Raw genomic sequence first — 27,973 nt, forward strand, 5'->3', positions numbered from 1 at the left:
AGGAGTAACCAGCCCCCGTGGGCGCAGGCAGCCGGGAGGAACAGGCGGCTTTGCCACGCTGCCCTTCTCTGTCTGCTCCTCGGCCGACATGTCCTGCCCACCAGCTACACACAGTCCAGGAGACAGCAGCTTACAAAAAAAGAATATAATCTGGACAAATACACACACAGTCCACACGTGACAGCAAGTGAAGCAAAGGAAAATTAATCAAGGTTGAAGATTTAGCTTAATTTTTAGCCAAAACCTTGTGGCAATGCTGAACAAAATGACCCGCAGGTTTTTTTTTTCCCCCTTGCCTGGGATGGTTTTTAAATGAGAAATGCTACTGTTGGATCCCAAAGGTGCTGCCTGGGAAAGCTGAGGGACTGGGGAAAGGGCCAGCAGAGAGGGAAGGGGCTGAAATTCAGAGTCACGGGTTTGTTTTTTTTTCTCCGCCAGACAAAAATATTCCAGTGATGTCCATCCTGATCTTAGCAAAGCGATCCTTATACAGATCCACACCAACCCTGGAAGGGCTTTGTTGCTACCAAAACATCTCAAGGCACTCTAATGCCCTGCAAAAAGTTGGTATTCCAGCAGTTTGGCATTTTTGAGTCAAAATGTTGGGAGACCAGCCACAAGCCTTGGATGTGCGGTTCCCACCCAGGCTCTGATGGTACACCTTGCCGAGACTTGCTGCCCTCTTCTCAGGCAGCAGCAGTGCAGGCAGCAGGGACCAGGCTGGGAAGATCCCTGCAAGGTGCGGGTGAACCAGGAGCTCGGTGGCATCCCCAGATGCTGCTGCTTGCGCTGGATAAGCATGGAGACGGGATGGTTTTCCTGCTCCTTACACCTCTCCCAGTCCCGAGCAGCAGCTGCAGGGTGCAGGGACCCTCTGACACCACAAGCCCCTCACTACGTACATCCTTGGCCTCTGCCCCACACGATAAGGTCTCTCCCAAATCCCTTTTCTGCTTCTGGAGAAGCGTCCTCTCCTTGTATGCGTTGATATCCTGAGCCTGTTTTATCTTCTGACACTGGATAAGGTGCTGGAGCATTGAGATTCAGGTACAACCCAGCAGCCACGAGCAAATCACTGCCTCTCACCGTGCCTATGGGCACCCTTCCCTAAGGGAAAGGACTTTTGCATGGAAGAACAGAGCTAAGGACAGCAGGAACCCACCTTTGGCCAAAACATCCAGCTCTCATCACTATTACACAGCTTTCCAGACCCAAACCTCGAGCTCATTACACAGGCAGAGCTCCAGCCATCAAAGGCCACCTTTCATTTTACAGAACAAAAATCCACAGGCTGCCAAAATAAACAGACCTCACACCGTCCTATGAATCAACCTCGTTCCCAATAGAGCCATGGAAATTGGTATTTAGTTTGGGGGGGGCAAGGGAGGGTCTCAAGCCCAGGTTTGGCTGTGCCTGGTGCCACGTTCGCACGATGGAAGCGGCACCTCCAGACCTGCTGCACGCTGCACGTGCACCTCTGGTACAGCTGGGAAAATGCTGCGTGAATGAACTGTGCCTTAGATTAGATTATGGGAAAATTAGTCTTTGATGATGCTGTCATTAGCAGCGGCTCCATAATGTGTTTGCACAAGGGCAGGAAGGAAATTAAGCAGGCTAGTTAAGGATGAAATAGCTCCCATTTCCCCACATTAGAGCCTGGCAGGGTTTTAATTGAGGCAGAGTAAACTTTCAGAAGCGTTCGGGAGCTGAAGACCAGGGCACGATCCTTCACACAGACACCAATTTGATCACCACGATTACTCCTGCTGCTGTGCCCCAGGGAAGCAGAGCCCAGCTCAGCAGCACGGGGTCCCCACCATGGTATGGGGGTGCAAGGGGGGTTGGAGCAAGTCCCAGCTGCACATAAGCACGACAGTGACACCTCCAGATGAGACTAGCAGCCCAGATTGCCACGATTTTGTAGGTGAAACGGCTCAGAGCAGCATCACACACTCAGTTGAAACCGTACTTGGGCTCTCGGCTGGGAGAAGCCACCTTGCTCCAACGCAGCTCTGCTTTGGGAGCACCAAGCAGTCTCCAGCCATCAGGGGAAAGAACCACCAGTTCCTCTAACAGCATTAAAAGCGTTTATGCTCTCAGCCCTCTCAAGGAAGCAATCCAGCCGCCAGCATATCCAAGCACCCTGGAGACATCAGCACTCTTCCCGACAGGCTTGACTGGCGGGGGAATGACCCCCCTGCTCCATTTCACCAGCTCAAGCTTAGCGCCACACAGAGCACCCTTTTCTTCCCGTTAAACCCAACTCAGTGCCCAAAACCCCCTAAATTATGACCCATTTCCCTCCTGTCCTCATCCTGACCTCCGCAGCATCCTCACCATAGCAGGAGGTTAAATGCATCAGCCAAGGTTGTGTTCAGGATCAGTACCTCAAGACTTCAACCTGTATTTTTCTTTCCCAAATAGAAACTGAGGAAGGACCAGGAGGTACAACCAGCCTCCCTGGAAGCATCAGGGAGGTGCGGGAGACCAGGATTTATTTTCCGTGAGTCCATCCATGGCCCATGCACCCTGCCAAAGGGATTCTTGGAGGCAGTGATTTTGGTACAGGTCTTGGCTGGATGCCTTGCAGGTCCCTGAGCAGCTCCCATGCTAGAAAAAAGCAAAAGTCTTATGCCCCAGGGTCTCAGATGCTCTTTTATCCCCCAGCCCGCTCCCCCTGAGGATAATCTTGTTGTTTCAAGCTTGCACCAGCGTGAAGAGACAGGAATGTGGCTTTTTATATGGAGTGCGGAGCTGTCTTAGAGAAGGGCCACCTGCTAGCCCGGCTCCGGCTCACATTTCACTGGAAACATCCCGAAAGCTGTGGGAACGCACTATTCTCAGCAGCAATGGGGGAATGAGATATGACAGGGCAGGGGGCTCCTGGCGAGGATCAGACTGTGCCGTTCCAGCTCCTGCCCGCCCCAGATCATCAACCCCCTTGATGTCAGTCCCGAAATATCCTTGGTGGGACTAACCTCCGGATGCTCAGCTGGCTCGGCAGCAGGTTTAGCAGGCAGGGAGCTCAGCTCCAGTTGCACCAGCCAGTAACACGCGCTCCTGTGCAGGAAAGAGCAGCCCATGTAATGCTGAGCTGGAGGAAAGCAGACCTGGACCAAAACCCCTTTGCAGCCAGCTTTGACTCAGGACATCACCCCTGAAAGGCTCCTGACCTGCATGCAGGCACCCCACCGGCCCCAATTTCCCTTCTGCAGCCCAACCGTGACTCTCAGGACATCCCCAGCCCTCACTGCAGCAGCGAGACCCCAGCTCTGGGTCAATCCCTTGGTGCCCAAAGCCCAGCGAGCTCCCGGGCAGGCTGCGAATGCACGTCTCCAAGCCATGCACGCAAAGAACCATTTCAACTGGTTTTTTTTTGTAGAGATGCTTCAAGTCATGGGGCAGTTTCTGCCTTGGGCTTGTCTGCAAAGTTACCAGGCATTAGGATTAGGTGGGTGAATGCCCCCTGTCCCTTTTGGGAGCTGATCTAACAGCCAAGCACTGCTCCCCAGGCTCATCCTGTTCCTCTCCCTTGGCTTGCCTGACCCCGTGCCACAAGCAAACCCAGCTAAAAACTTGCCTTAGAGACAAACCAAAACATGGCTGCAGGCTTGGCTGCCTAGTCCCATCAGGAGGAGATCCAGCAAACAGCTCATGGGTGCTGGAGGAGCAGGATTGTCCCACGAGGGTCAGCAACACATGGGAGCAACTGGCATGGCTTGCACCATCCTCAACACCGGCATCTCCTGGAGGCTCTGCAACATCCAGCAACCCCCTTTGTGGTGAATATCCCAAGGAAAAGGGCTCGAGGAGCCATCAAATCCCCGCTGCAGGGATGCACACCCCCCCCAGCACACCCTGTATGCACACACGTGCCTGTGTTGCATCGCTCGGCACCACCCTGGATATCCCGGGCTGTTTGCTGGAAGGCAGCCACCGCTTCGCATCTAGTTACCTGGTTTCCCAGCAAACAAACTGGAGTTCAAAGCCCCTGTCCCTGCCATTGCACAGGGGCAGGAAAGCTCTCAGCATCTCCCTGCGGCACCGAAGGATGCTTTTTCAGGAACGGGGATTTCTTTTCCTTTTTTGCTGCCTTTGAAAGCTGCCTGCATAGATGTGAAGCCAACACATACCCAAAGGCACCCCCAGGCACTTTCCCCGCCGGAGAGGAGAAAGGGAGAGCGGCAGCAGAGCCCGCTTGGCTCAGAAACCTGCCCCAGGCTGCCCGGAGGGCTTGCTCTGGGGCAGAGACCTGCAAGGTCCTTGCTATCACGGAGGGTTCATCTCTAGATCCCACCTCTGCCCCCATGGCGAGCAAGGCAGGGGAGCCTCGCATCCCCCTGACCCTGCAGCGCTCCCGGCTGAAGGCTGAGGAGAAGACCTTGGACTTTGAGTTTGAGGTGGTCAGTGCCCAGTTTAACCAGCGGGGCCGCTACGCCCTGCGGCTCACCGTGGAGAACCCGCTGCTGCAAGGCTCCGGCGCTGGTGTCCGGCTCCGCATCAACAGCAAGGATGTCATCCAGAGCAGCACCGGCACCACCGACATCATCGAGCAGAGCGACCTCAACCAGATCTACTCCTTCCAGAGGAAAAAATTCACCTTCACCCTGCCCAGAGGTAAGAGGCTGGATGCCACGGGGATGGGCTGACAGGGGAGGTGACCCAGGAGCATGGCTCTGCAGCAGCACAACCTGTCTCAGGCTTGCAAACCACTGTATCGTGCTCACACCTTCAACCCTGCAGCAAAACCCTGAGCTGGAGTCAAAGCTGTCTGAGCTTAGTGGGGTGGATGGGGCAGGTCCAGCTTGGAGAGTGGGGCCAACGCCACCAACAATGCAAACACCCCCACCCACGATCTAGATGTATCCAGGCTGGATAACCCATTTGCCAGTGTTCACAGAGCAGAGCTAACCAGGGCTGCTGATGGATGAGCCCAGGAGATGCTCCTGGGACCACCAGCCTTCCTAAGCAAGACTTCACCCCCCACCACTCCCGGCAGGTTTCTGCAAGAACGACAAGAACCATGATGTGCGGCTCCGTATCGAGGCCCTGCACTTCCCCGGGAGGGCAGAGAGGATGAGGAGGAGCAGGCAGGTGGGCGAAGCCTTCTTTGCCATCTACCCCCGCACCAACCAGCCCCGGATGAAGCTCTCCGCCGGGAGGGACGAGGACTGGTATCGCTACAGCTCCGTGATGGCTTTGCTGCGGGTGGGCAGCGAGCAGCCGGCGATGCACTGCGGCCGACTGGCCTTCACCGCATCCCTGCACGAGCACCGGCCACCCACCACGCTGGCTTCAGCCCCACCACTCTCCCCCGGCACCCGGGAGGAGGACCAGCAAGCAGGAGGCACAGCCCCAGCATCCTCACCCCTGGACATCCCTGTCCCCAGCCGCTCGCTCCGTACACCCGAGTCCGCTTATCACTCGCTGCCCACCGAGGGCCGTGCCCGCTCCCCTGAGGTAGGAGAGCCCAGATTTGGGGGTCAGAGATCCCGTGCCCCAGCAAAACAAGAGCATACCAGTCTGCTTAGGACAGGATCTGGCCCTAGGCTAGCTAGGTGGCCCCACACAGGCACCAGCTGGAGTAAAAGCAAAAAGGGAGAGGTCTCTATGGCTTTCAGGGGAGTCTTTAGTAAACAGCACAGCCCTGCCTCAGTTTCCCCTCCCTCATTCCTCAGCATCGTTGGGTAGAAGCCTGGTGCCTGTCCCCTGCCTGCCACTAAAGTTAGGGACTCTCTTTGTCGGGGACAAGAGCAAGCTAGGACAAGCTCAAGATGCTGGCAGGGTCTTGGCGAGACAGCCACCACCCAAGCAAAGCCAGTAAAGAGGGTTCTGCAGTCAAACCACGCTCAGAGCTGTAGGGAAAGGTCCTTCATGGGGTAGTCACCCAGCTCTGCCCACCCCGCTATGTTCCAACACAGCGTTAACCATCCCCTACCAAGCACAAGACCTCCAGCTTGCCCCAGACCTCACCCACAGCACTTGCAGCAGGACCAGAGCCTTCAACCCCGCTGCTTAACCCACCCAAACTCCCCCTCACCTTCCTGGCTGGCGCAGGGCAGCCTCTCCGGCAGAGACCCCCAGGGAGGGTGTTCTTTTCTTTTTTTTCCTGAGGCGGTTGGGGCTGTGGAGGAGCAATCCTTAGGGATGCGTGGGGGGGGTGTGTGTGAGTGTCTCTAAGTCTAAAATAAATGTTGTTGGGGTGGTTATGGCTGGTTTAGGTGGCTTTTTTTTTTATTTCTTGCAAAAGTGCTGCCTTTGAAGGGTGAGGTCCTGAGCCCAAGTGTTAGAGGATGGAGCTGGGATGTGGGGGGAGATGGTATGGGGGACACCGGGGGGGACTGGGAAAGGAGTGCTGGACCCCAAAGCTGGGCTTTCAAACCCCTTCTCTTACTCCCAGGGGCTGCGGGCTGACCCTGTGCTCAGCTCCTCCCCGGAGCTCCCCGGTGACTCAGCAGACGAGCATCCTTCCTCCTCTTCCTCGGTGCCTGCCCCAAGCCGAGCGCTGAGCCGCAGCAGCTTCCACCTCTCCTCGCCAGGCTACAGCCCGGATCTGACCTCCTCGCCAGCACAGGTGAGTGTAGCCAGAGGAGAAGACACCATCCTAAATTAATAACAAAATGCTATTATTCATAGTAGCTTCCCATTAGAGCGTTGCGGTGCTGGAGAGGAGATGGAGGGGTGCAAGGGGACGTGGCCACCTCCATCCTGTCCCTGCTTCAGCCTGGGTACCAGTGCTCCTCCTGCTCCCAGGCCATCGCGTCCCCAGCCTGGTCGTGGGGCTGGGGGAACGAGACACCAAACTTTGCATTTCTAGTACCAAAAGGCAGCCCTGCAAGCTGACTGTCCTCAGGCAGCGGGTGGTGTCACCTAGAAGCTCTTAAAATGCTGACTGCGGGCATCTGGGGCTGACACTTCTTAAATATTTCATCTTTGCAGCTCAAATCTAGACTTCTAAAAACTGCAGAAACCATAGGGCAGGGCTAACGCACTCCGAGAGGCTGCATTTCTCTTTCCTTAGTTACGATAAAAGCTGTCTAAATAAAGGAAAAAAAGACAACCCTTACCCCAGGGGCTCCATTTCCTGCATCTTGCTGTAAGAATAACACGTCCGTTGATGAAGACGCTGTCTATGCTGCTTTCAGAGGTGTCTCATACATCTGTGAAAACATTGCTTGAGAAAGCTGAATTACAGCACCGGAGATGGGGGATTGATCTCACGAACCCTCCCCAGGCATCCTCTGGGCTCTCCTCTCCTTCCAGGGAGTCCCCTGTGTCCTCCAGCTGAGCTGGTGGGAGACTTGGGGATGGTGGGCTTGACGGCAAGGTCTTCTGCAGCCTCTGAGCCACCGGCAAATGCTGCTGGCTCAGGGATGGGGCTGGCAGCCCTTACTTAGCCCCCCAGCTAAGGGCTTCTGCGGTGGAGAGGTGACAAGGGACTCCACAGGTGGTGGCTTGTGTCTGGGGTGCAGTCACAAGGATGTCCTCAATGCTGGACATGGGTTTCTTGGTCCTGGTGACTACGCTGGTGTGGCTGTAGGGTAAAAATTGGGTTGGCATCCCTCTCCCCTGCGGTGCGCCCTGCACGGGGGCTACCTGCTGCTGCAGCGCTGCAGGACACCTTCGTGCCTCAGCTCATTCCCTTGTACAGGAGAAATGCGTTTGCTGATGGCTCTGAGGCACTTGATCCATGTATTTCACAGGAGTTATGAGGTGCCCGAGCCCTGCTGATCTGCCCAGCCCCTCTCCAGGGCAGCTGCCTGCTCCTTGCGCCGCAGGCAGGATGCTGAGCGTTGCAAACCCTCAGGACCCTGGAGCAACGCCTCGCCTTTCGCAGCACTTGGCCTCTCTTGAGTTTCAAGTGGATGTGCTATCCCCGCCCCGATCAGCCGAAAATTTACTGGCCAGAAACGCTTATTAGCGAGGCCTGATTGAGTTTGCTCAGCAAACGTCTAGACGGAAACTCTTTCGAGCTGCGGAAATCGATAGCAATCAGCTGGGATGCGGAGCGGGATGCGGAGCCGGGCCAGGGGCGTAAGGCGAGGCATTAGCAAATGCAATTTTGCTCCTGGGCCCCCGGAGGGAATGCAATAAATCACCTGCTGCTGATGTCACCCGGCAAGTATTTGCCAGGATGGTTTTTATTTAAAAATCAAAAGCTGAGAGGCAGCGGGGGGGGGGGGGTGGGGGGGGGTGGATGTTGGCTCCCCGCCCTCCTGGGAGGGCTGGAGTGATGGAAAACGTGTTGGAGGGTGGCTGAGCTGTGCTGGGTTATGGGGAAGGGGGGGTGGACCAGGTGGAGCTAGGAGGGAGTTTTAATCTCCAAAAGCACTCCTGGGCTACTGCAGCCCGGAGCAAGCTGAAGCTATGGGAGTTGCTTGTCAGTCTGGAGCAGTTTTGGCTCTTGGGGGTCCAAACCTGAGCATATCAAAGCATCACATGTTGATCCTGCAGTGCATGGTGAAGGTGAACCCTAAACTGAAGTTAGAGAGCCTAAATATCTTCCTAAAGTCAGGTGGGACTTGGGGGATCAATAGTTTGGGGAGTCAGTAATGCTGGGGCATGGAGAGGGGCAACTTCTGAGGGGCAAGGGGTCACATCGCAGGGCTGCTGCTTGGACTGGCGTCCTGAGAAATCTGGATGCCGGGATATCGCATCCATCTGTTTTGCTTTCCCAAATGGGAAAGACATGCGGGCGCATCCCAGTGGGGGACCAGCTCCTTGACGCTGCCTCCGTGCCGAGCATCTCATCTGCGGGACGGTGGGGGTGATGGATGGGTGCTGAGCTCCACCCGAAAGGCCAAGGCACAGGGATAATGATTTTTCTCATCTCACCGCAATCTGCAGATAATGTATTCCTAGGCACGAAGCGGGAGGCTCTGCTGGCTGTTCAAAGGCCTCGCGCATCTTGCGGAGCCAGACGGCTCCCTAATTGTCCCAGGACCTGGGCACGGCACCGAGCAGATCGATAACGTGCCATGGATGATCTCTCAGTCGCTGGGATGGCTGAGGTTGAGTCTTGGAGCTGTCAGCCCCAGGGATACCTCCTCCTTCAGCGTGGCAGGGATGGAGGCGAGGGGACTGGGCTCACCAGGACCCTTGGGGACTTTGCAGCAGAGCACAGGGCTCAGTTAAAGGGAATCAGCCCCCAGGTCAGCAGAAGTCGCTCCCTTCCTCCGGGAACCATTCCCATTTCACTTCCAGCAGGTCTACGTGGTGCTGGGGGGAAGGAGCCAGCTTTTGGAGATCTCCTTGGCAGTCGGACTTGGTTGCAAGCCCACAGAAGATGGTTTGTTTCCAGTCTCCCTGGACCAGCTGGCAGCGAGGCGCCCATCCCAAAACAGCAATCTGTTGCTGTCAGGGTACAAGGAATCGCAGCCTTTCCGCAGCAAACAAATGGGTTTGCACACAGCTTGGGTTCCCGCTCGCTCGCGCTTGTTTACCAGGCTGCAAGAGCGCGGGGGGACCAGGCAGCTGGGTGAGACGCAGCTGGTGCTTCCCCTGGTAAGCACGTCCCAGCCACGCCGTGCAAGGCCAGCTGTGACTTTCTTATGGAGCTCCAACAGGTCTGAAAAATGGGAGCAAAACCGCTCCTGGCTCCATTTACACTGTGCTTTATCCCTATGGATTCCCCGTGGAGATCAATAGGTTGCCTAGCAAAGCGCGCGCGGGTGCAAAGTGACTTGGTGTAACACAGATCACAGGGACGAGCAAAAAAGTTGCTCAGGAATAAAGCTCACCTTCATTTTTTAAGCAGGATACAGAAAGTAAAGCAGTGACTCCTCAAGCACGGAGTGCATTTCAGGCACAGGGCCCTGGGGGAGTCTGAGCCGCAGCTGGACTAATTTTGGCCCCTTTTTTGGGGGGGTGGGGATCAGGCTGGGGCTTCCTTAATGCATGCAGGGGGTATCTCAGGAGTCCCTTCCCCACCGGTCAAATGTGAACGACAGGCTGTGAACCGAATTCGTTTGCCAGCTCTGCTGCTTTTCGGTGGGGAGCAGAGCCCAGCCCTGGCCTCTCCTGAACGTTTCAAATCAAACCCTGACCCGATGGCAAGCCTGGCTCAACCATCCGGCTTTGCCGAGGGGCTGGGGGATGTTTTTGGGCTGAGAAGTTGCATTTCTGTCTGTCGGCGGTGGTAGGGGGAGCAGGGCTGCAGGGGCAGGGCAAGGATGCTTGCCCCCGGGATGCGGATGCCCTCGCGATGTGCCCCATCTCGCTGAGCGACGATGGGGGATAAAAGCTTCTGTCTTCCCATCACCGGAGCGGCAGGGCTGGGGCAGAGGTCTCTGTTAGCGGGTGATGGATGGCGTGTGTCTCCCGTCTGTCCCCCGGCCGGCTCATCCATCACTCATCCCGATGACAGCGGCCGTCACAGGGAAGGTGGCAGGGGTCCAGCCCTTCTCCCCAGCCTGCCGCCCTGACGGCGGGGTGAGGGGCTGGAGCTGCCTCGACTCACTGCAAGCCCAATGAGGCTGAAAAACAAACTTTGCCGGCAGGGCTCGCCCCGGGATGCGGGCGAGATGAATAACGCCGCTTCGGCGAGCAATTTGTAGGGCTTTGAAAAGCTGTCAGCCCAGGGAGGAGCGCGCCTTGACGGGTTCATCGGGGACTTCGCCTTCCTCCGGCAGCGCCCCGGCTCTCGGCATCCCTTGATCATCCCCGCTCCGTGCCGGAGGGAGCCGGGAGCAAAAGGAGACCTGAGGCAAATAGCTTTGAGGTGCTGCTTGCATGGCTCTGATTTACTGAAAGATGATTTTTTTGGGTGTGAAAATGCATGTTCCTAGTATTGCAAGGAAATGATATCCCCTATCATAACGCTGGGGAGCTGAGGCCGCCCTGCTTGGTCCAAAAGTCCCGTTCTCTGCATGCTTCTCCCTGCCCAGGTGGAGATCTGGCATGGAAACGGGCCAATGCAGTGTGGCAATTCACATTTTCTTAGCTAAAATGGAGAAAAATCTTCTCGGATGGAGAAGACAGATCCTCAAGAGGTTTTCCAGGCTGCTTCTTGATTTGCTTGTCCGTAAAGCACAAACTCTTTGGATGCTCGGAGGAAACGCAGGCAGGAAAGGAGCGGCTGCTAGCTCTAATTCCTGCAATTTAAGTCATCATGTCCCTTTTAAGTGTCAAATAACTGCCTTGATGAGAAAAGCAAATGGGGTTAAAAAGAGAAAATTGCTCCATTTTAAGAGGCGGGGGGGAGGAAATTGCACTGGTGCCACTGATAAATATAGAAAGTGTAAAACTCTCCTAATGGAGCAGACGAGGCGGTGCTGGGCTGCCGGCCCATTTAATTATTTGACAGGTGAATTGGGAGTTTTCTACATAAATGGAAGCAAAATGAATTTGGCAATTTTTAGCCCAAAGGGATTCCCGGCCGGCGGCAATGGGGTTCCCCAGGGAAATCGGCTCAGAGTCAGCATCCCTGCGTGCCGATGGGAGAGAGCATCCTCCCTCCCGGCGCCCCGAAACTGCCCTGTGATCTCTAATGAGCTCCCGCAGGGTCCCCTTGAGGAAACAACTTGCTTAAAAATAATAATAATAAGAATACATCAAGCTCAGCCAAAATCCAAGGAAAAAATCCCCCCCCCGTCCCAGCTGCTGACTGGGAAATGGGAGCAGAGCAGCGGTGTCCGCCTGCAGCAATGGGGGTTACTGGAGCAGCGGGGAGAGCTGAGGCTGGCAGGATGAAACGATGAATAAAACAGTGTTTGCTTTCCTGCATCGCTTTTCTTCCTCTCGCTTTTGTTTTGCCGGGGAGCTACTAAAGGGCTTTAACCACTTGAGTGTTTTTCCTTGGAGGGTGGTTTGAACCTGCTGCCGTGAAGGTGTTGGGAAATACCCCTTGTAATACAATTGGGTTTGCTTCAAAAACAAGCTTGGGCTGCCTGGGGCCATTGGTGGAGCTGAAGTTCTCCAACCGTATGGCTGTTTATCTTAGGGCTGTGTTTTGAGCTGCGCTTGCCAGAGTCTAGAGCCTTTGCAGGGGGGAGGAGACGCTTGCTAGCTCCTAGAAATGGAAACCATGTGCGCTCCGGCTCCTTTCATTTGGGAAGCTGCTGGTTGTTCCCCGCCTTGCGTGCCCACCTCTGTGTCATCCTAGAGGCTATTTTTCAAGGGCAAGAGCTTCTCTGTCAGATGCTAATTGTAGGTGTCATTACAGGGGGGCTGTGTTCTCCTCCCACCCCATGCCAAGCAGCTCCAAGGCATCGGGGAGGAAAACCTCAGCGGTGTCTGAGCAAAGAGGGAGAAAGCATCCGCGGCTGGACCCAGCAGGATAGCACCTTCCCCTGCTGCATCAGCAAACCGTGGATGAGCCCACGTGCCTTCCAGCGATGCGGGGAGACTGTGGCATCATGCAAAAGCCCTTTGCTTTGAAGGGGCAGCATCCCGCTGCAATTGCATCCCTGCTTGAAGGACCACGGTGCTGGGGATGCCCGTCGGTGCAGCTCGGTGCTCCCCTCCCACGAGCGGGAGCAGGGGTCGGAGGAAGAAGAGTGCTGATACTGTTTTAATCTTCCTTTTAACTGTAATTGCGTTTGGCCGGCTCCCCCGAGCTTGTTCCGGGAGATGCATTTTTCCCGGCTAGATTGCTTTCCTTGTTTTGCTCATTGGAGACAGGCCGGGGCCTGTGTCATGCCAGCTATGCATTAATAGAGCCTCAAATGAGATTTCACAGCCTCAAATCTGATTAGCGCCGAGGCTCCGGTTGCTTTGGAGAGCGGGGCAGACAGACAAGGAGCCGTGATGCTTGGGGGGGGGGTTGCAAACCCATACGGATGCGGGATGTCACCCTGTACCCCAACACCCCGGGCTTGCGGGGACCGACGCAGAGCCTGGGGATATGGGGACACCAGGACACGGGGCAGCCGGGGTGCAACGCATCTCCCACCTCCAGAAACCCATGAATTCAGGATGCTAAATTGTCCCTCGCGCAGCATGTTGGGAGAAGGCTGGTCTGGACGAAGCAGCTGCATCTGCTCACCCATCAGCCGCCGAGTCCTTGCTGTAAGCAATTATTTCACCCCGTTTTGCTGCCTGATGACACGTAAAATCCCCCTCCCTATCCCAGTTCCCCGGTTCCCGGAGGTGCGTGCTTGCTCGCTGCTGTGATGGAGCCGATGGGCCGTTAGCTGGCTGCTCGCCCCCGTTATCGGGAGATGCTCAGTGGTGTCCCGGGCGCTCTTGGTGTGCTCTTACATCCCAGAGCCCTGAGGTCCAGCCCTGAGAGGTGGCTGGATCTGCTAGGATGTCCCAAGGGACACCTGGGGACCCAGCATCCCCTCAGGCTGGCCTGGCTCCGGGATGTCCTGGCCTTGCTCCAGCCCTACCTTGTGTTCAGATCCCCCATGGCGCAGCGCTGGAGGTGTAACCTGTGGCCGGATCCTGCTGCTTGTTTAAAGCCAAGTGGCATTTTATTTCCCATCCTCTCGGCCGCCGGGGGAGAGGAAGCGGCTTGCCGGTGTTTAGCTGCCGTAAGGAGGCTTGAAAGGAGCCTGGGGAGACATCACATAGGAAAACTCACACCAGCCCCAGTCCATCTTCACTCATGGAGCCTACTATTATTTTATGAAGTCTCAGGAGGAGGATAAAGCTGACACGTTCCCAACAGCTGCTCATAAATTGCCAGGGGCAGGGAGGAGCTCGGGGCTGCGAATGCTCTCACCGTAGAGGAGCGGATCCCTGCTCCTGTGGCAGCATCGCTCCTGGCTTTAGCCGGGGCTGGGGGGCTTGTGGGGCTCGCTATGAAGGACCAGGAGGGTCTGGTGTCTTCTCCTGCAGAGCAGCGGTGCATCGTCCCAAGGAGGACTGGCAGGGTTGTTTTTGGGGTCGAAGAGGTGAATGCTGCAGGTGTACAGCCCCAGGCGCTCCCCTCTGGTCTTGTGTTGTCCGATGCACCGGAGAAATCAAAATTCAAGGAGCACCCTGCAAACACCCACCTTCTGCCAGGGGGAAAATGCAGCTGTGGCGTCCAGCTGTGGGCAGGGGCCAAGCTGGTACGGAGGAGCCCCCGCAGCGCCGTGCCTGGAGGTCCCTGCTGGCTCCCAGCCCGGGCTGCCCTCCCCAAACTAAACGCTGGGCTCTTGAGGCTATTTATGTCTTGTCAGCTCGCAGCCAGGAGCAATTTAATCTTGGCTGAGCGCTGCTATAGAGGAGCTGCCTGGGCCCCGATGCTTCTTTCGAGATGATAAAGAGTTGATAGAAAAACAAATTACGATGATGGCAGCTCAGGCACCGTTAATCAACCTCCCCGCAACACTGCAGTGTGAATAATTAATAATCATCGTTAAGGATGCTTTAAGGGTGGCTTGGGGTTAAGGTGCTGCGTGGGATCAGGGCAGGGGATTGCGTGAGATGCTTGAGATGCTCTGCAGGAGTCGGTGATGCTCCAAGGGACCTCAAAATGTTTTAAACATGTGGTGTCCCCAGCTGAGACCCTTGGGGACATGGGAACTTTATTTTTTCTCCGCCTCCGCAAGCTACAGGTTGCAAACTCCTGGGTGAGAGCGCTTGGCTTGGCAGGGACGGAGAAGTATTGCTTCCCGCTGTGTGAGAGAGCTGAAAAACAAGCGTGGGCTCTACCTGGAACTGCAGGCACGCTCCTTTCTGGAAGAAATACTGAGTTTCCTCCTGGCTTTTAATAGTGACTGGGGTTTTTTTTTTGGTAGTTAATCGCAGCCTTGCTGAGGGTTTCTGGTACCGGTTGCTTGCAAAGCCTGGCATTGTTCACGCCTGCTATTTTTAAATGGTTTGTTCTCCTGCTGAGTTTTACTTACCTTAACCGCTCGTGAATTTGCTATTAAAACCCCTCGCTAATTATCGTGGTGTAACCACTGCTAGCGGTAAAACCTACTTGCTTTTTTAGGGAGATGTAAATATAAGTGGTGGGTATGAAGATATGCGCTAAGAAACCTGCTTCTGTTATCTGGAATGGGAAAGAAAATAGGGAAAACATAGGAAAATGTCCCAAAATAGCCATCTGGAGCTGTAAATAAGGGTGTGGTGTGGGACATCCAGTCCAGCATCACAGCTTAGGTCCTGGGGTCCCCCAGAGCAGGGCTCCATCAGCGAGCTCGGAGGTGTCCGTGCAATTCAAAGCAAGGTTGTTTCCCAGCTCTGCCAGCTGGAATTCCTCTGGATTGGGTTTTTAGTGGGTATTTGGGGTGCAAATACTCACTTAAACTCCAGAGCCAGAGCCTGAGCAGATGCTTTCTTGAAAGGGGAGAGGGGTCTCCAGGGAGAGCATCCCTGCCTGCCCTGCCTGCACACCCATGCGTGCTTCCTGCCTGCAAATCCGGCACCCTGCCTCTTCGAAGCCCCCAGCCATTCTTTCCCTCCCTCAGTGATGCAGCTTGTGTTGATATAGCCCAGAGGTCTCAAACCCGAGTCTGTGCTTTCCCCCTCCATCCCGCAGTTTGACCTCTTTGCCGATGCTGGGATGGGGCAAAATCATGCTATTTTTTTTTAGGATGGTGTTTATGCTCTTCCACATCCCCCCCCCAGCTCCCCGCTTTTTCCTTCCTCTCTGGAAAAGCCTTGGGAAGGTGCCAGGGCTTGCCGTGCTCTGCTTTTGGGGGTGCAGGGAGAGCTGGGGTGCTCGGGCAGGGAGCGGAGCAGCTCTGGCTGCCAGCGGGGAGAGCTTGCGCCCGTGGGGGGAGACGCGATGGGTATCATCTCACATCAGGTCAAGAAACCCTGTAATTTCTCCTCTCCATCAACGTCGCTGGGTGGGGGGATAATTGCCATGGAGCTGCAGCCGGGGTGGGATAGGGATCCATCCCCCCCCATCCTCTCTGCAGGTCGGGGAATCCTCCCCAGCTTTGTGTTTCTGCTCCTTCGGTGCCGCTTTCTGGCTGTCACGGATGCCGAGCCTGTCCCCAGCACCCAGCCCCAAGCTCCAGCTGGCTTCTGAGCTGACAGCAATAAAAAAAGGGCGAGAAAAAGCTGATTTAAATATTTTTCGGGGGGCAGAGCACCCAGGTTTCCATCCCACAAGCGATCCTCAGGTTTGGGCTTGTTATCCCTCACGATGACGGGTCACCTCCCCGCTGCCAAGCCCATCACCGCTGCAGCCGGGCGGCCTCTGGAAAGACAAGGGAGAGGGCTTAGGACGAACCAGCCCCTCATTACAGAGTTTGGAGGCAAAGGCACGCGTCGGAGGGGATTTGGAGGCAGCGGCTTTGAGAAGCCCGCGGGGTGGTTGCTGGGCTGGAGCTCTTGCTTCAACCGCAGGAGGTCGGAAGGATGCACGCAGGGTTTGCTTTTCAGGGTCTGAAGGGGTGCGGGGTGGGTTTTAACCCCTTGTAGCCGCAGCAGTATGCAATATTAGACGCGTTAACGCTGCGCGCTGCCCAAGACGGTGGCACGGTGAGGATGCAGCCAGTGGGGGAAGGCGCCGTCTCTCGCTTGGACGGGGTGTGATGGGTGCGGGGACGGTCCCCCCGCGGGTGAGGAGCGGCAGCTTGCGGCTCTGCTGCTCCTTAGCACATCAGCTGGTGCGAATTAATGAGCTGGGGCGGGGGGAGCCGCCGCGCTCTCCCCTTTCCCCCTCGGATTGGGCTGAGATCCCAATTCCTGTGGAGTCCCTATAAATTGCAGAGATGCCTGGGCTGGCGAGAAGGGGGAGCAGGGGGATGGCAGGGGCCGGGGAGGGGTTGTTGGCAGGTCAGAGGGCCGTGGGGGAAATGGAGGTGCTTTAGATGGTTAATCCCTGTTTTGGTGACCTGGCTTGGGGTCTTCGGTTGGACCATGGTGTAGCTGGCCCCCATGGGATCACGCTGAGCGGGGATGCTGGGCTGGTTTCACCCCATGCAGGATGCTCTCATGCTGTTGGGTGTCCTCCCAGAGAGCCAGGCACCCGTTGTGGTCCTGCCGTGGCATGGTGGCATCCATGGTGCGGAGCCGCAGCTGGGCACTGGGGACAGGGAAGATGGGGAGGTGCCAGGGACACCACCTCCCCAGCTTGTTGTCCCTCATGTGGGCTCTCAGCATCAAACAAAGTCTTGGGGACCGGGCTGGGCGATGGAGATGTGCTGGGGACACCATCTCCCCAGCTTATTCTCCTCCATCCAGGCTTTCAGCATTAAACAGGGGTTGTGGGGACAAGTTTGGGTCACGGGGATGTGCTGGGGATGTCATCTGCCCCATCTGGGCTCTCAGCATAGAGCTGGGGCCATGGGGACGAGGTTGAGCGATGGGGACATGCCTGCAGCTTTGCAGGAGCAGCCAGCCCGCTCCCCACCTTGAAGTCTCTCCCGCTTGCTCCCGGCAGGTATCCAGGTCCCCCGCCGGGACGGAGGAGCCTGGGCATGCACCAGCGGCTGCCAGGGGACACGTGGCCCGCGTAGGGAAGGAAGCCATCGCCGTCACCCTCCATGGTGCCAGCAACCTGCCAGCCACACGGGAGGGCCGGGTGCCATGGCCGTACGTCGTTGTGTGAGTACCCAGCATCCACGAAGGGGGACAACGGAGATCATGGGGACACAGCGAAAGGGTTTAGGAGCTGTCACCCTGTTATTAACTCTTTGCAAGCCCCAGGGAAGGGGGAAACCTCTTTAGCAGCGACACACACAAGCACCACCTCTGTGGCATGCTCGGTGCGGGGAGAGGAGCCGGGACTCCTCGCTGAGATGGAGGAAGGCAGGGGACGAGGCATTTTGGCTCACTGGGAAGCCGGGAAGAAAGCGTTCCTAATATTGAAAGTATAAAATGATGTCAAAGAATCCACAGGGTAATGCTGCCTGGATTTCGAGATGATATCACAATAAATAAAAGAGTGTTTTAATAAATAAAACAGGATGCTTGGGTAAGGAGAACTTGGCTCCTCGTGCATTATGCATGTGCCAGGGGACTCAATTAGCCGGTCATGCTTTGGTCTGTGTTAAGAGGGAGGCCGCTCCGCTCGGTGCTGCTGCAGGGTGAGCCTGCGATCCCAAAGAGCCCTTCCAGGAAGCAGAGAGGCTTCGGCATCGCTTTCCTGGAAAAGGGGGGAGAAAGCGGCTGTCGGTGGCTTCGGAGCATCACATGGCTGCGGAGTTTGGTTTCTCTGGGGCATCTCTCCGGGGCAATGCTGGGCAGGCTGGTACGCAAGCGGGTGCATCAGTGCCAGGGAAGAGGGAAGCAGGGCCAGGACAATCAGCAGCCGGGGCTGTGAAAGCCTGGAAACATCTTCTCTGCAAGCATGCAGAGCAAACTGTTGCTTGCTGGGCATTTTCGAATGTAGAAACCCTAAACTCCATGGTGAAGGGGGCCCCAAGGTCCGTCGGCGTGGCACGGTGTGCCTTTTCTCCACAGTGCCCGGCGCCAGCCGCGTCGGACATCCCAGAGGCTCCCTGGGCAGGAGGGATGTGGCTCTCCATCGCGGGGACAGCGTCTGTTGGGTTTTCGGGGCTGGCTGCACCTGCAGCCCGGCAGGAGCCGGCTGGCACGTGGGCTGGCAGCCCCCACTGCCACCCCTCCATCACCCCTTCCCCTCTTTCCCACCCCTCCCCATGCCAAGGACCCACTCTCCGCCCTGACAGCCTGAGTAACTCCACCGCAGGAGTTGTCTCTATTTCCATAAACCAATTATACCCAGATAATCTCAAGAGATTTAAACATCAATATCCTAAATGATAGCACGAGGGTGGCGTGTGATTGTTGCGTCTCTCTTTACATTCTGGTGCTGCTCCATCACCGCATTGCCATGGTAACGGGGGAGTGATGGAGGGGAGGGGAGGGTGGTATTAGGGATGCAGGACACATGAGGGGCCTTTTAGTAACCATAGTGAGGGAGCCAAGGCAGAAAGAAATCAGTTATTGTTTTTCAGGGCACTTGCTTTTGAAGGAGAGTAGCATGTTGCAGTTAAAAGGTGGGTTTTTACGGATGGGAAGGAAAAGCGGTCAGTGGATGTGCCGGTGGGGACCTGGTGGCAGCCGATCCCCCCAGAGCAGCTGGGTACCACCAGCAGAGCCAGCTCGAGCTCAGACTGCCGGCACCCAGAGCATCTCCCCCAAAATCAGGAGTGGGATGGGAGGAGGGGAGCAATACCACTCACACCAGCCCTTTGTGGCTGTGCCCAGTTGCTCGTGCCCGGACTCAGCATCCCACAGCTCTCCAGAGTTGTGTGCATCGCTTCCAGCTCTTGGTGCAGAGGATCGGGGAGGGAAAGGCTTAGCAGAGTGAATCTGAAAGACCTCGAGCAGCAGGAGAGCCCACACAGGCATCCTGATGGGCTTTGGCTTATCCCTGCCCTGGAGAGGATGGGGCTTCTCCTCCGGGGATGCTCCGGGGACTTGGCAGAGGCTTGGCTCTGCTCCTCATCCTCTGAATGCTGAGCAAATCTCCCCTCCCTGCTTTCAGGGGCACCCGTGGATTTGCTCTGCATCTTCCTTTCACTCTCTCGTGTGCACAGATAAATTGCTCCCGGGCCGGCATGATGCAGGGATGACCTTGGCGCGCCGAAGCCGGTTGTGTTTGCAATTAACGGCACAAAGCGCCTGGCTCTGGCCGGCTTCTCCTCTCTATTGAGTACCGCGGGTGGGTGAAAGTACCTCCTCGCTTCTTCCTTTCTGCTCTTCTGCGCCGAGAGAAGAAACTCAAGGTCGCTGCTGAATGCGCCATCTGCTCCCAGCCTGGGGGATGGGGGCTCCCATGTCCCCCCGCCTGCGGGTTTGCCTGCGCAGGCAGCGGTCCCGGTTGTGGTGCGGATGGGATGCTCCACCTGGGAAGGGCTTAGGGCGTTCCTGCAAGCGAAGCCTTTTGGCTCTGCGAAATGCCGAAAAATAAACCAGGGACTCAGCTGATAACTCCAGAGCAAGGGGGTGAGGAATGTGGGACCAAGCGGGGTTTTTGGGGGTCCCCTCCTTGCCCCAGCACCCGGCTTAGGTCATGGTGGGATGAAGATGGACCGTCGCAGGGTTAGAGGGTCAGGAGCAATGTAAAAATTGGGGTTCTCAAAGGAGAGGAGAAATTATAATTCTTCCTTTCTCATTCTGAATCTTCAGAAATTGCTCTTACACCTCTGTGATTTATTTATCTGTATTTATTTACCCAAACTGCACCTGAGCCCCCCCAGGCTCAGCACCGAGCGCAGTGGGGCTGCGTGGTGGGGGGCAGCACTGCCTTCCCCAGGGCCGGATCCTGCAACCGCCGCCTAAGTAACACCCTGCCTGTCGGTCCTGCGAACCGTGGCCGTGCTGCACGGGATTCTTCTTCCCCGAGAAACGATGCGCCTGCACCACCGCGTTGCCTCTGCAGGGATGTCGACCCCGAGAAATAACTCACCCTGTAGAGATAATAACTTACAACGCCGGATAAATAAATATTTACAAGGGCTGGGCACAGCCCTGCCAAGCCCTTTGCTGGGTACCCGAGTGTCACACGCAGCGGGGTGGCTGCGTGATGCTGTCCCCAAGCGCTGTAGCCGAGACGCTGATGTGTAATAACTCCCCGGGGGCGGCCGTTTTTATCTTTTATCTTTATCTTTTATCGCAGCGGTGGGCGGCTGGTGCATCCCCGCACGGCAGAGCGAAGTGCCTGCCCCGGTGCAGGCGGGGAGGGATGTAAAGCATCAGAGGAGCATCTCTTGGTCCATCCCAACCTTGTCCTGCCCCAAGGCGTGCGATCCCATGGGCAGCTGTCTGCAGCGCCTGCTCACTGCAGACCCCATCTCCTGCCCCACCAGCGGGTCTGGAGCTGGCTGGGGTGAGGAGGAGACATCAAACCATCTTCGCTCTCTGCTGTTCCTGCTGCCCCCAGCCTATTCATTTGATTTGGAAGCACATTCCCATGTGTGGTACTGTTGTGGGTTGGTTTTCCCCCACCCCCTCCCCACTTCACAGCTCCTTTTGAATGCTCTCTCGTCCTTAGGCAAGTCTATAATGAAGGGGGCCCAGAGCAGCCGGTTCTCACCCTCCTCCTCCTCTTCCCACCCCCCCAGTCCAGGTCTGGCTTCATTCGGACTCCGAGCACGTTGCTGGTAGAGCAATCCCCCACAGAGCTCATTACTGGAGAGCCGATTTTCTTCCGGCCCCTCCACAACGATGCCAGCCCGATGCTAATTCCCACCTGCCAGAGCTGGCCGGCTTGGCTCCATCCCTGCGGGATGCAGGTGGGCTTCTCCAGTGGGGAAGGGGACACGTGGGAGATGGGAGAGGAGAACGGGACGCGGATGCAGTGTGGCTGAGGGTCCGTTAGACCGATCTCTTCAGCAACGAGAGGGGATGGAGGTCTTGCAAGCATAGAGCATCCTCCCATCCGGCTGGGATGAACCTGCTCAGTCCCACCACTACCTGGAGCTCACCCTGCAGCTGGAAGGACCTTTATCTTCTCCTTTCCCCCAGAGCTGGGGTCTCCAGCTCCCAGGAGGTGGCAAAGTGGTGGCCATCTGCTCTCAGTCACCACAGTGCTCTGGTAACCTCTTCCTAAGAGCAATGTTGGCTCTGCTCCAGCGAGAGCTTTCCTGAAGGAGCCAGCACCGGACACTTTATCATCTTAATATCCAGAGCAACCCGTTGACAGGCCTGGGGCATCTGTGTCACGTTGGCCTGACGCCGTGTCACTGTCCCCCTTCACCCCGTGGTCGGGGATGGAGAGGACTTGAGGTCACCACGTCACCAGGCGGTGGGACCCTGCAATTGTCTTGGGACTCCCAGGATAACACCAAGTGTCTCGCTGGGCAGTGGAGACCCCCTAAAAGATCTGCCAGCCCCCCTAATGGTGGTGGTGGTGGGGGGCGTTATTATCATTAGCCAAGCTCGTGAGTAATTGATGATCAATTGATAAAAGTGGGAGGAACAACCCCAAAACAGCCCTGATGGTGATGGCCCTGCACCGGCACGGATGAAGAATTACCCGGGGCCCATAGCCGCTAACACCACTGTAATTATTGCTCAGCCTCGTTATTTGCCAAGTTTAATGACGGTGGTCGTTAACATTCAATCTTCTCCCTCTCCTTTCCCAGCAGCCTCCTCCCTGTCCCTTCATCAATACAGCCGGATAATTAGCCTCTGGGGTCTGAAATAGCCTTTCGGATAAAAGGGGCTGCAAACCCCATCGCTGGGGGCTCGGCAGGATCCGGCAGCCGGGAGTAAAACCGGCCCTGGAGCCCCAGCGCAGCCCCCCCCGAGCAGAGGCAGAGCTTTGCTGAGGGTGGTGGGAGAGTGGGCTGGCTGCTGTTAGCTGCACCGAGCGGTGACGGTGCTCATCCCTCTCCCAGGCCCAGCTCCCTGCTGACACGTTCCCCTTCCTCACCCAGTAACCGGCCTGTTTTGCCTCCCTTTTCCTCCCAGTAAGACCAGCAGAGGGAATGAGCAGAAGCCAGCGGCGACGCGTGCATCCTCGGCGCCCACCCACGCGCCCACCTGGGAGGAGGAGGTGACGGTGGAAATGGATGCTGAAGATGCGGGCTGGGCAGGTGAGAGCATCGGAGGACCATGGGGACAGGGAAGCTGGGGACCGGGACATGGGACTCATCTCCTCAAAGGGTTAATTTTGGGATATTACGGAGCCCGTGCTCTGAAGGATCCCGAACAGCACCCAGGCAAAGGGTGACCCTGGGCAGCACCCAGGCAAAGGGTGGCCGTGATGGGGACAAGCCGTGCCCCGAGCCCTGCGTGGCTGTGGTGGCTTCAGGGTAGGACCAGGAGGGACATGCCCCCAGATACGGTGCTGCAGGATGGAGCAAGCAACAGTGCCGAGCTCCGGGTGTCCTCCAAAGCATCCCATGGGAATCGGCATCAGGGGGAAGCACCCCAAATCTTTCCCCGCTGCCATCCCGACCCCGACACCTTGTATCGGTTGGATCCACATCATGATGCTGTTACTCGCCGCGCAGGGCCGCTGAGCCTGTAATTGTAATAAAACTTATGGCATTAGGGGCCGGGATTTGATTCTAATCAGGCCCTTGCAAAACAAACCGTGGGAGCCAATCTTCACATCGTACCTAATCCCATTAGGCCCCGACCTTCATGAAATCGAGGAGCTTTTGATGTACTTTGGACCTGCCCCGTGCGGTACCGGGAGAGATGCGGGGAGATCCGATGGGACCTCCGGCCCCGCTCGTCCGCCTCCCAGCATCCCCCAGATGTTCGGCGATGTTCATCCCCAAGACGTTCAGACCCGAGCTGTCATTTCAAGGTGCAGCTCGCACCTTTTCTTGCCCAGAAATAGGGTTTCCATCCTTTTCTTGCCCAGAAATACGGTTTCCACCGGTGGGGCTGCTGCGCGTGATCTATCATCGGTGATGACTAGCAGAAAAGGCACTTGTCCCTCGCTCGACCCCAGAACATTTTCCCTGGTCCTCTTTCCACAAGGGGCTGGGAGAAAAAGAAAATCTCCGTATAAATTGAGCACTTGCTGAAAAGCACGAGCTCGGGAAAGGGTGGTCCGTGCACTTGCCTGGTCCATCGTCTTTGTTTTGGGGACGTGCATGACCTGTGGCATCGCCAGGTTGGCCAAGCAGGAGTTAAGGCGGGTGCCTCAGCACAGTCATTAAGCTGGGGGAAGGGAAGGCCAAGTCTTGATGGCAGCATAAAGAGAGGGCGGTTTTCCCTTCCATCAGCTCCTTTTTTTTGATAAAAAGCTCCTGCTCCTGCTTGTCAACTAAATTGCAGCTTTGCTTCAAATTAAGGGAAGAGGTGGGGGTGATGCTGCTGTGTTGGGGAACAGACGGGGACCGGGCACCCCCGAGAGGGCAGATGCCGTGGTGGCAAGTGTCTGCAAAACCCACCCGTGGGCTGTGGGCTGGCCCCGGGGCAGGGAGGGCTCAGGGCAGGATGGCACCCTGGCAGCTGAGCGGGGTGGGCTGGAGCCAGGGAGGTGGATTAGATGGATCAGCGGGAAATCCCGGCTTCTTAAATGGGAATCTGAGCTGCGTTGGTGCCGGTTGCCCAGGGGCTTCGCTTTCCTGGGGATGCCTGGGACATGCTCTCGATGGCTCCTTGGGATGCATGCGTGTGTGTGTGCATATAAACCCAGGATGGGTGTAAATCCTGCCCCTGTCCTTCCCACCACGACCTGCAAGGGGAAGGGGCTGCTGAAAATGAATCAATCCCCCCCTCGCCTCTGTCCCTTCTTCACCCAGACCTTCCCCCAAACCTCTCCCCATCGCTTCACCTGCTCTCCCCTTCCCCAAACCCCACGGCCAGCCCCACTCATCCTGATGGCCGACCCTCTCCCTTCCAGCCCTGACTCTCACTGTGGCAGACGAAGCCACCAAGGAGGCGTTGGGGACCTTCCAGCTGCCGGTGTGGCACCTCCAGCCCTTCCAGCCCCACCATTGCAGGCTGGTGCTGGTAAGTACGGCTCCTGCCCCTCCTTCCCGCTGCTTATTCCTGCTTATAACTCTGATTTTCACCCCAGCGGTAGTTGAGGGTTGTGGGCGAAGGGACCCTTGTGTAACGGCGTAATCCCGGTGGGAAACCTGAAGTTGGCAAGTTGGGGAAGGTGCTCAAAGAGGCTTGTGAGCAAAGAGCTGCCCGGGCTTCCCGCGAGGTGGGAACAAGGCAGGCGTTGTGCTGGGCTTTTTAAATCTCCGGTGGGAAAACGTGGAGGAAAAGCGATGGGATTGCAAGCTGGGAAGTGGTTTTGCCCTCAGCATCCTGGGGAAGGAGATGCGGGGCCCGGCCACACATCAGAGTGTTCGTTAAACAGGGGCCACTGCATTAATTAATGCAAGCAGGTACCCAGCTCCAGAGAGACGCCGCTTCCCAAGCCCCTCAGTGAGGATTTCTCTGTCCCAACATATTAACAGTCCCGGGGACTTGGCTGATAGCTGAGTACAGCTGAGACCTGACAAACTCACTCAATACATCCCCCAAATCAGCCTCACCTATGCTCTGGCTGGCAGAAATGAGTTTCCTCTTCCATACACAGAGATTGTGAGCGATTAAATATTTAAATGCAGAAGGATTTATTATATTGAACTGTTCCGGGAAGGCTCCGGGGGACAGTGAGCTTTAATTATCAGTTGGTGCTTTATTGTCAGCGATGGGCTGTCTGCGCGCCCAGGGCCCACGTTTGGTGGCCTTGACCCTTCCTCCTCCCATGGTTCGCTCTCCTCCGCAAACAGCCGAGGACGCGGGACCCCGCAGGAATGGTCCTGCATGTCACCGTCATCCGCAAAGGGAGCTTCATCCCTCGCTGCGATGGATTGAGCTACGTGGCCTTGGAGGTGAGAGGTGGCCCTGGGGACAGGAGGTGGCAGGGGAGATTTGCAGGGTCCGGGATGGACCAGAGCATCTTGACCAGGGGAGGATGCTGCTGCATGTTGTCTCCTGCTCCGGCAGCCGTTGATGCTGATTTAGGGCAGCTTTTTTTTTCCACCACATTTGCTGGCCCCTCACCATGGACACCCCCCCCCCCACTTCCCAGGTGCTGCTGCAGGGGCTGTCGGCCCCCCTGGCCACCCCGGCCGGGGCCCTCGTCGCCGTGGCCAGAGTTGTGACCAATGTTCGGGAGTACGAGTGAGTGACGGCTGTGGGGGGCTGCTGGTGACATGGGTGGGGGGCTCTGGGCTTGGGACAACCCGAGCATCCCTGGTGCCATCGCCCCCTCCCACAGCACTTGGCTTGCCGGGAGCGGCTGTGGCCCCCCACATGCTGACTCTCCCCCTTTCCATCTCTTCTCAGGCACCGCATGGAGAAGCATCCCATCTCCTGTCCCAGCATCAGCCCCACCACCATCACATTCCCAGACCCTCCGGCAGCAGCCTTCAGCATCGCCCGAGCTGCCAACCACGGCTGCCCGCAGGTATGAGGCCGAGTGCATCCGCGGGGATGCACGGGTCCGGCAGCATCCGTCCCACTTGGGTACAGATGAGCATCCCTCCTTCGGCAGGGGAGCTGAGCACCCCGTGCAGGGAAAAGCTTCGGGGGCAAAGCGATGCTTTGAGTATCAAAGACGCGGTCCCCACATCCGCCTCGCCCTGCCTGCAGAAACCCACAGGCAGCTCCTCGTTTGTCCCTTTGTCCTTCGTTTTTCCCCCTGCTCCGCTCACGCCTCCGGCTCGAGTGCCGCCTCTCGAAGGCAGAGACCTTCTCCTCCCCGGGCCTCAAGTACCGCCGGGAGAGCTAGCGATGCACATCTTCAAAATAGCTGTTGCCAGGGAAACATATGCTTTCGGCACGCGGCATCATCGGCGAGCAGGAGGAGGGCCCCGCTTTTGTTCCTGAGCCCTGCCAAAAAATTGGCGGGGAGGGAGAGGCAAGGGGACTGGAGGGATGCTGGAGCAGGGAGGAGGTGTGATGGGGCAGCCGAGCCAGAAGCCAGCTTGAAGCTGCCGCCCCTCAAAACCAGACCTGCTCCATCCCTTCACCTCTGAAAAGTGCCAGGCGAAAGCGTGGAGAGGGCAGATGTCCAGCCGTCCCGAAAGGACGGCTCCAGCTGGTCCTGAACGCCGGCGCAGCACACGTTGCTCTGTCTCGGTCCTTCTCCCCCGTGCGTTGAATTTTGATCGTCTCGGAGCGAAACGCCCTGTATCAACACATTCGGGGAGTCCATAAATAAAATATTACTTAGAGGAGGCCGGCCAAATGCCAAGTTGCCCACGAGGCGGTGAATTATCATAAAAATCGCTAGTGCGTTTTATTCATTACAATAATTGTTGTTTTGTTGCCCCCCCCCCCCCACCTCCCTGGGTTGTTCTTTGCAGGTGAGAGGCGGGGGGAGCACCAGGGACCCTCTGCTTTGGGTTTGCACCCGCTTTAGGCCCCCCTGGGACCAGCACCCCCAGCCCCACCATGGCAATGGGTTCAGGGTACGGGCTTCTCACGCCGGCTCCGGAGCAGATATTAGGAAAGAAATCCCCGTGCGCTTGCCCCCGCGTTATCTTTCCCGCCCCCATCTCTGCTCCAGGATGCAGCACCCTGCGGCTGCGGTTTCCCAGCCAGAGCAGGGATATTTCTCTCCTCTAAATGCAGCCAAAATGAATTTCCTTTGGATTTATATGGATAAATACATACACAAACCCCCACGAAGTTGTGGTACCCAGGCGCTGGGCGAGCCCAAGCCAAGCCCCACAGCCCCGGTACAGGCGGCAGTGCCAGCACGGAGCCGTGGGAGCCCAACGCGGGAAGACGAGTGATTAAACCTGGCCATCTGGCCTGCGTGCATGCTGCTGCCTCCTCCTCCTCCTCCTCCTCCTCCTCTCCGTGCCCGCATGGCTCTGTCTGTCTTTGCACATCGCTGAGGATGGTCTCCCCAGGGACGCAGGGACAGGTTGCCCTGGGGAGCTGTGTAACCCCCATCCACTCTCTCCCCTCACCTCCTGCCTCAGTTTCCCCACCTGTAGGATGTGGTTCCTTTCCAGGGAGGAGGAACTCCTAACGCCTGGGAGGAAAGGTTAGGGGAAGGCTGGGAGGAGGAGGAGGGAGCGTTGCTGCTCTGGTTCCAGAGGTTAATGGCTTTCCCCGAGCGAACTCCTGGGCAGGCTAATCGGATTCGATAATTCTGCCAGCCCAGCGTGACTCTCGCCTGTCGGTTCCCATCAGCGTCTGCAGAGAACGGCGCTTGGGTTCACCTTCAGCAGGGTACCCCTCTTACTTAGGGGGGTTTGGGGTTTCCAGGTGGTTAACCCTTCCCTGCCTGGCTGGGGCTCCCAGACACCTGGTCTTCCTGGCCAGGAGTTAGCTGAGACCTGCAGAGAGTCACCTGCAAGAGCGTTGGGTGCTCTTCTTGGGTGCTCTCGTTGGGCCAACGGCCCCTTTCTCACCAAAAGGGATGGGTTTGGACATTCTGGTGGTAATGGCAAATGCGTGGGGTAGATGGGCAGCAGGCTGTGCCTCCTACAGAAAGCCACGCTGCGTCTGTCCTCCCACCACCAAGCTCAAGCCTTCGTGATGTTAGTCCCCTCTAAGCTGAATCTTCTTTTGGGCTCTTTCCCTTGGGGATCCTCCAGCTTAACCCACTTATCTGGAGCTTCTCCCTCTTTTCTGGGGTCCGCACTCTCCAGCCAGGCAGCCATGAGGACCAGGGGATGGCCCCATCCCTTGG

General features: G+C 57.1%; 1 protein-coding gene across 1 annotated transcript in view; it reads left to right on the forward strand.

Moving 5' to 3' along the window:
- Positions 1-4,307: 4,307 nt before the first annotated feature.
- CCDC33 (coiled-coil domain containing 33) overlaps positions 4,308-27,973 on the forward strand; it is a 44,893-nt gene continuing 21,227 nt past the window's right edge. Inside the window, exons 1-9 of the mRNA XM_050903489.1 lie at positions 4,308-4,617; positions 5,000-5,460; positions 6,401-6,574; positions 17,273-17,436; positions 22,273-22,397; positions 24,167-24,276; positions 25,053-25,154; positions 25,355-25,446; positions 25,612-25,732. Of these exons, the coding sequence (XP_050759446.1) occupies positions 4,308-4,617; positions 5,000-5,460; positions 6,401-6,574; positions 17,273-17,436; positions 22,273-22,397; positions 24,167-24,276; positions 25,053-25,154; positions 25,355-25,446; positions 25,612-25,732 (1,659 nt within the window). The remainder of the gene's footprint in view (positions 4,618-4,999; positions 5,461-6,400; positions 6,575-17,272; positions 17,437-22,272; positions 22,398-24,166; positions 24,277-25,052; positions 25,155-25,354; positions 25,447-25,611; positions 25,733-27,973) is intronic.

Source organism: Gymnogyps californianus, chromosome 11, assembly GCF_018139145.2.
Source record: "Gymnogyps californianus isolate 813 chromosome 11, ASM1813914v2, whole genome shotgun sequence".
NCBI lineage: Eukaryota > Metazoa > Chordata > Aves > Accipitriformes > Cathartidae > Gymnogyps > Gymnogyps californianus.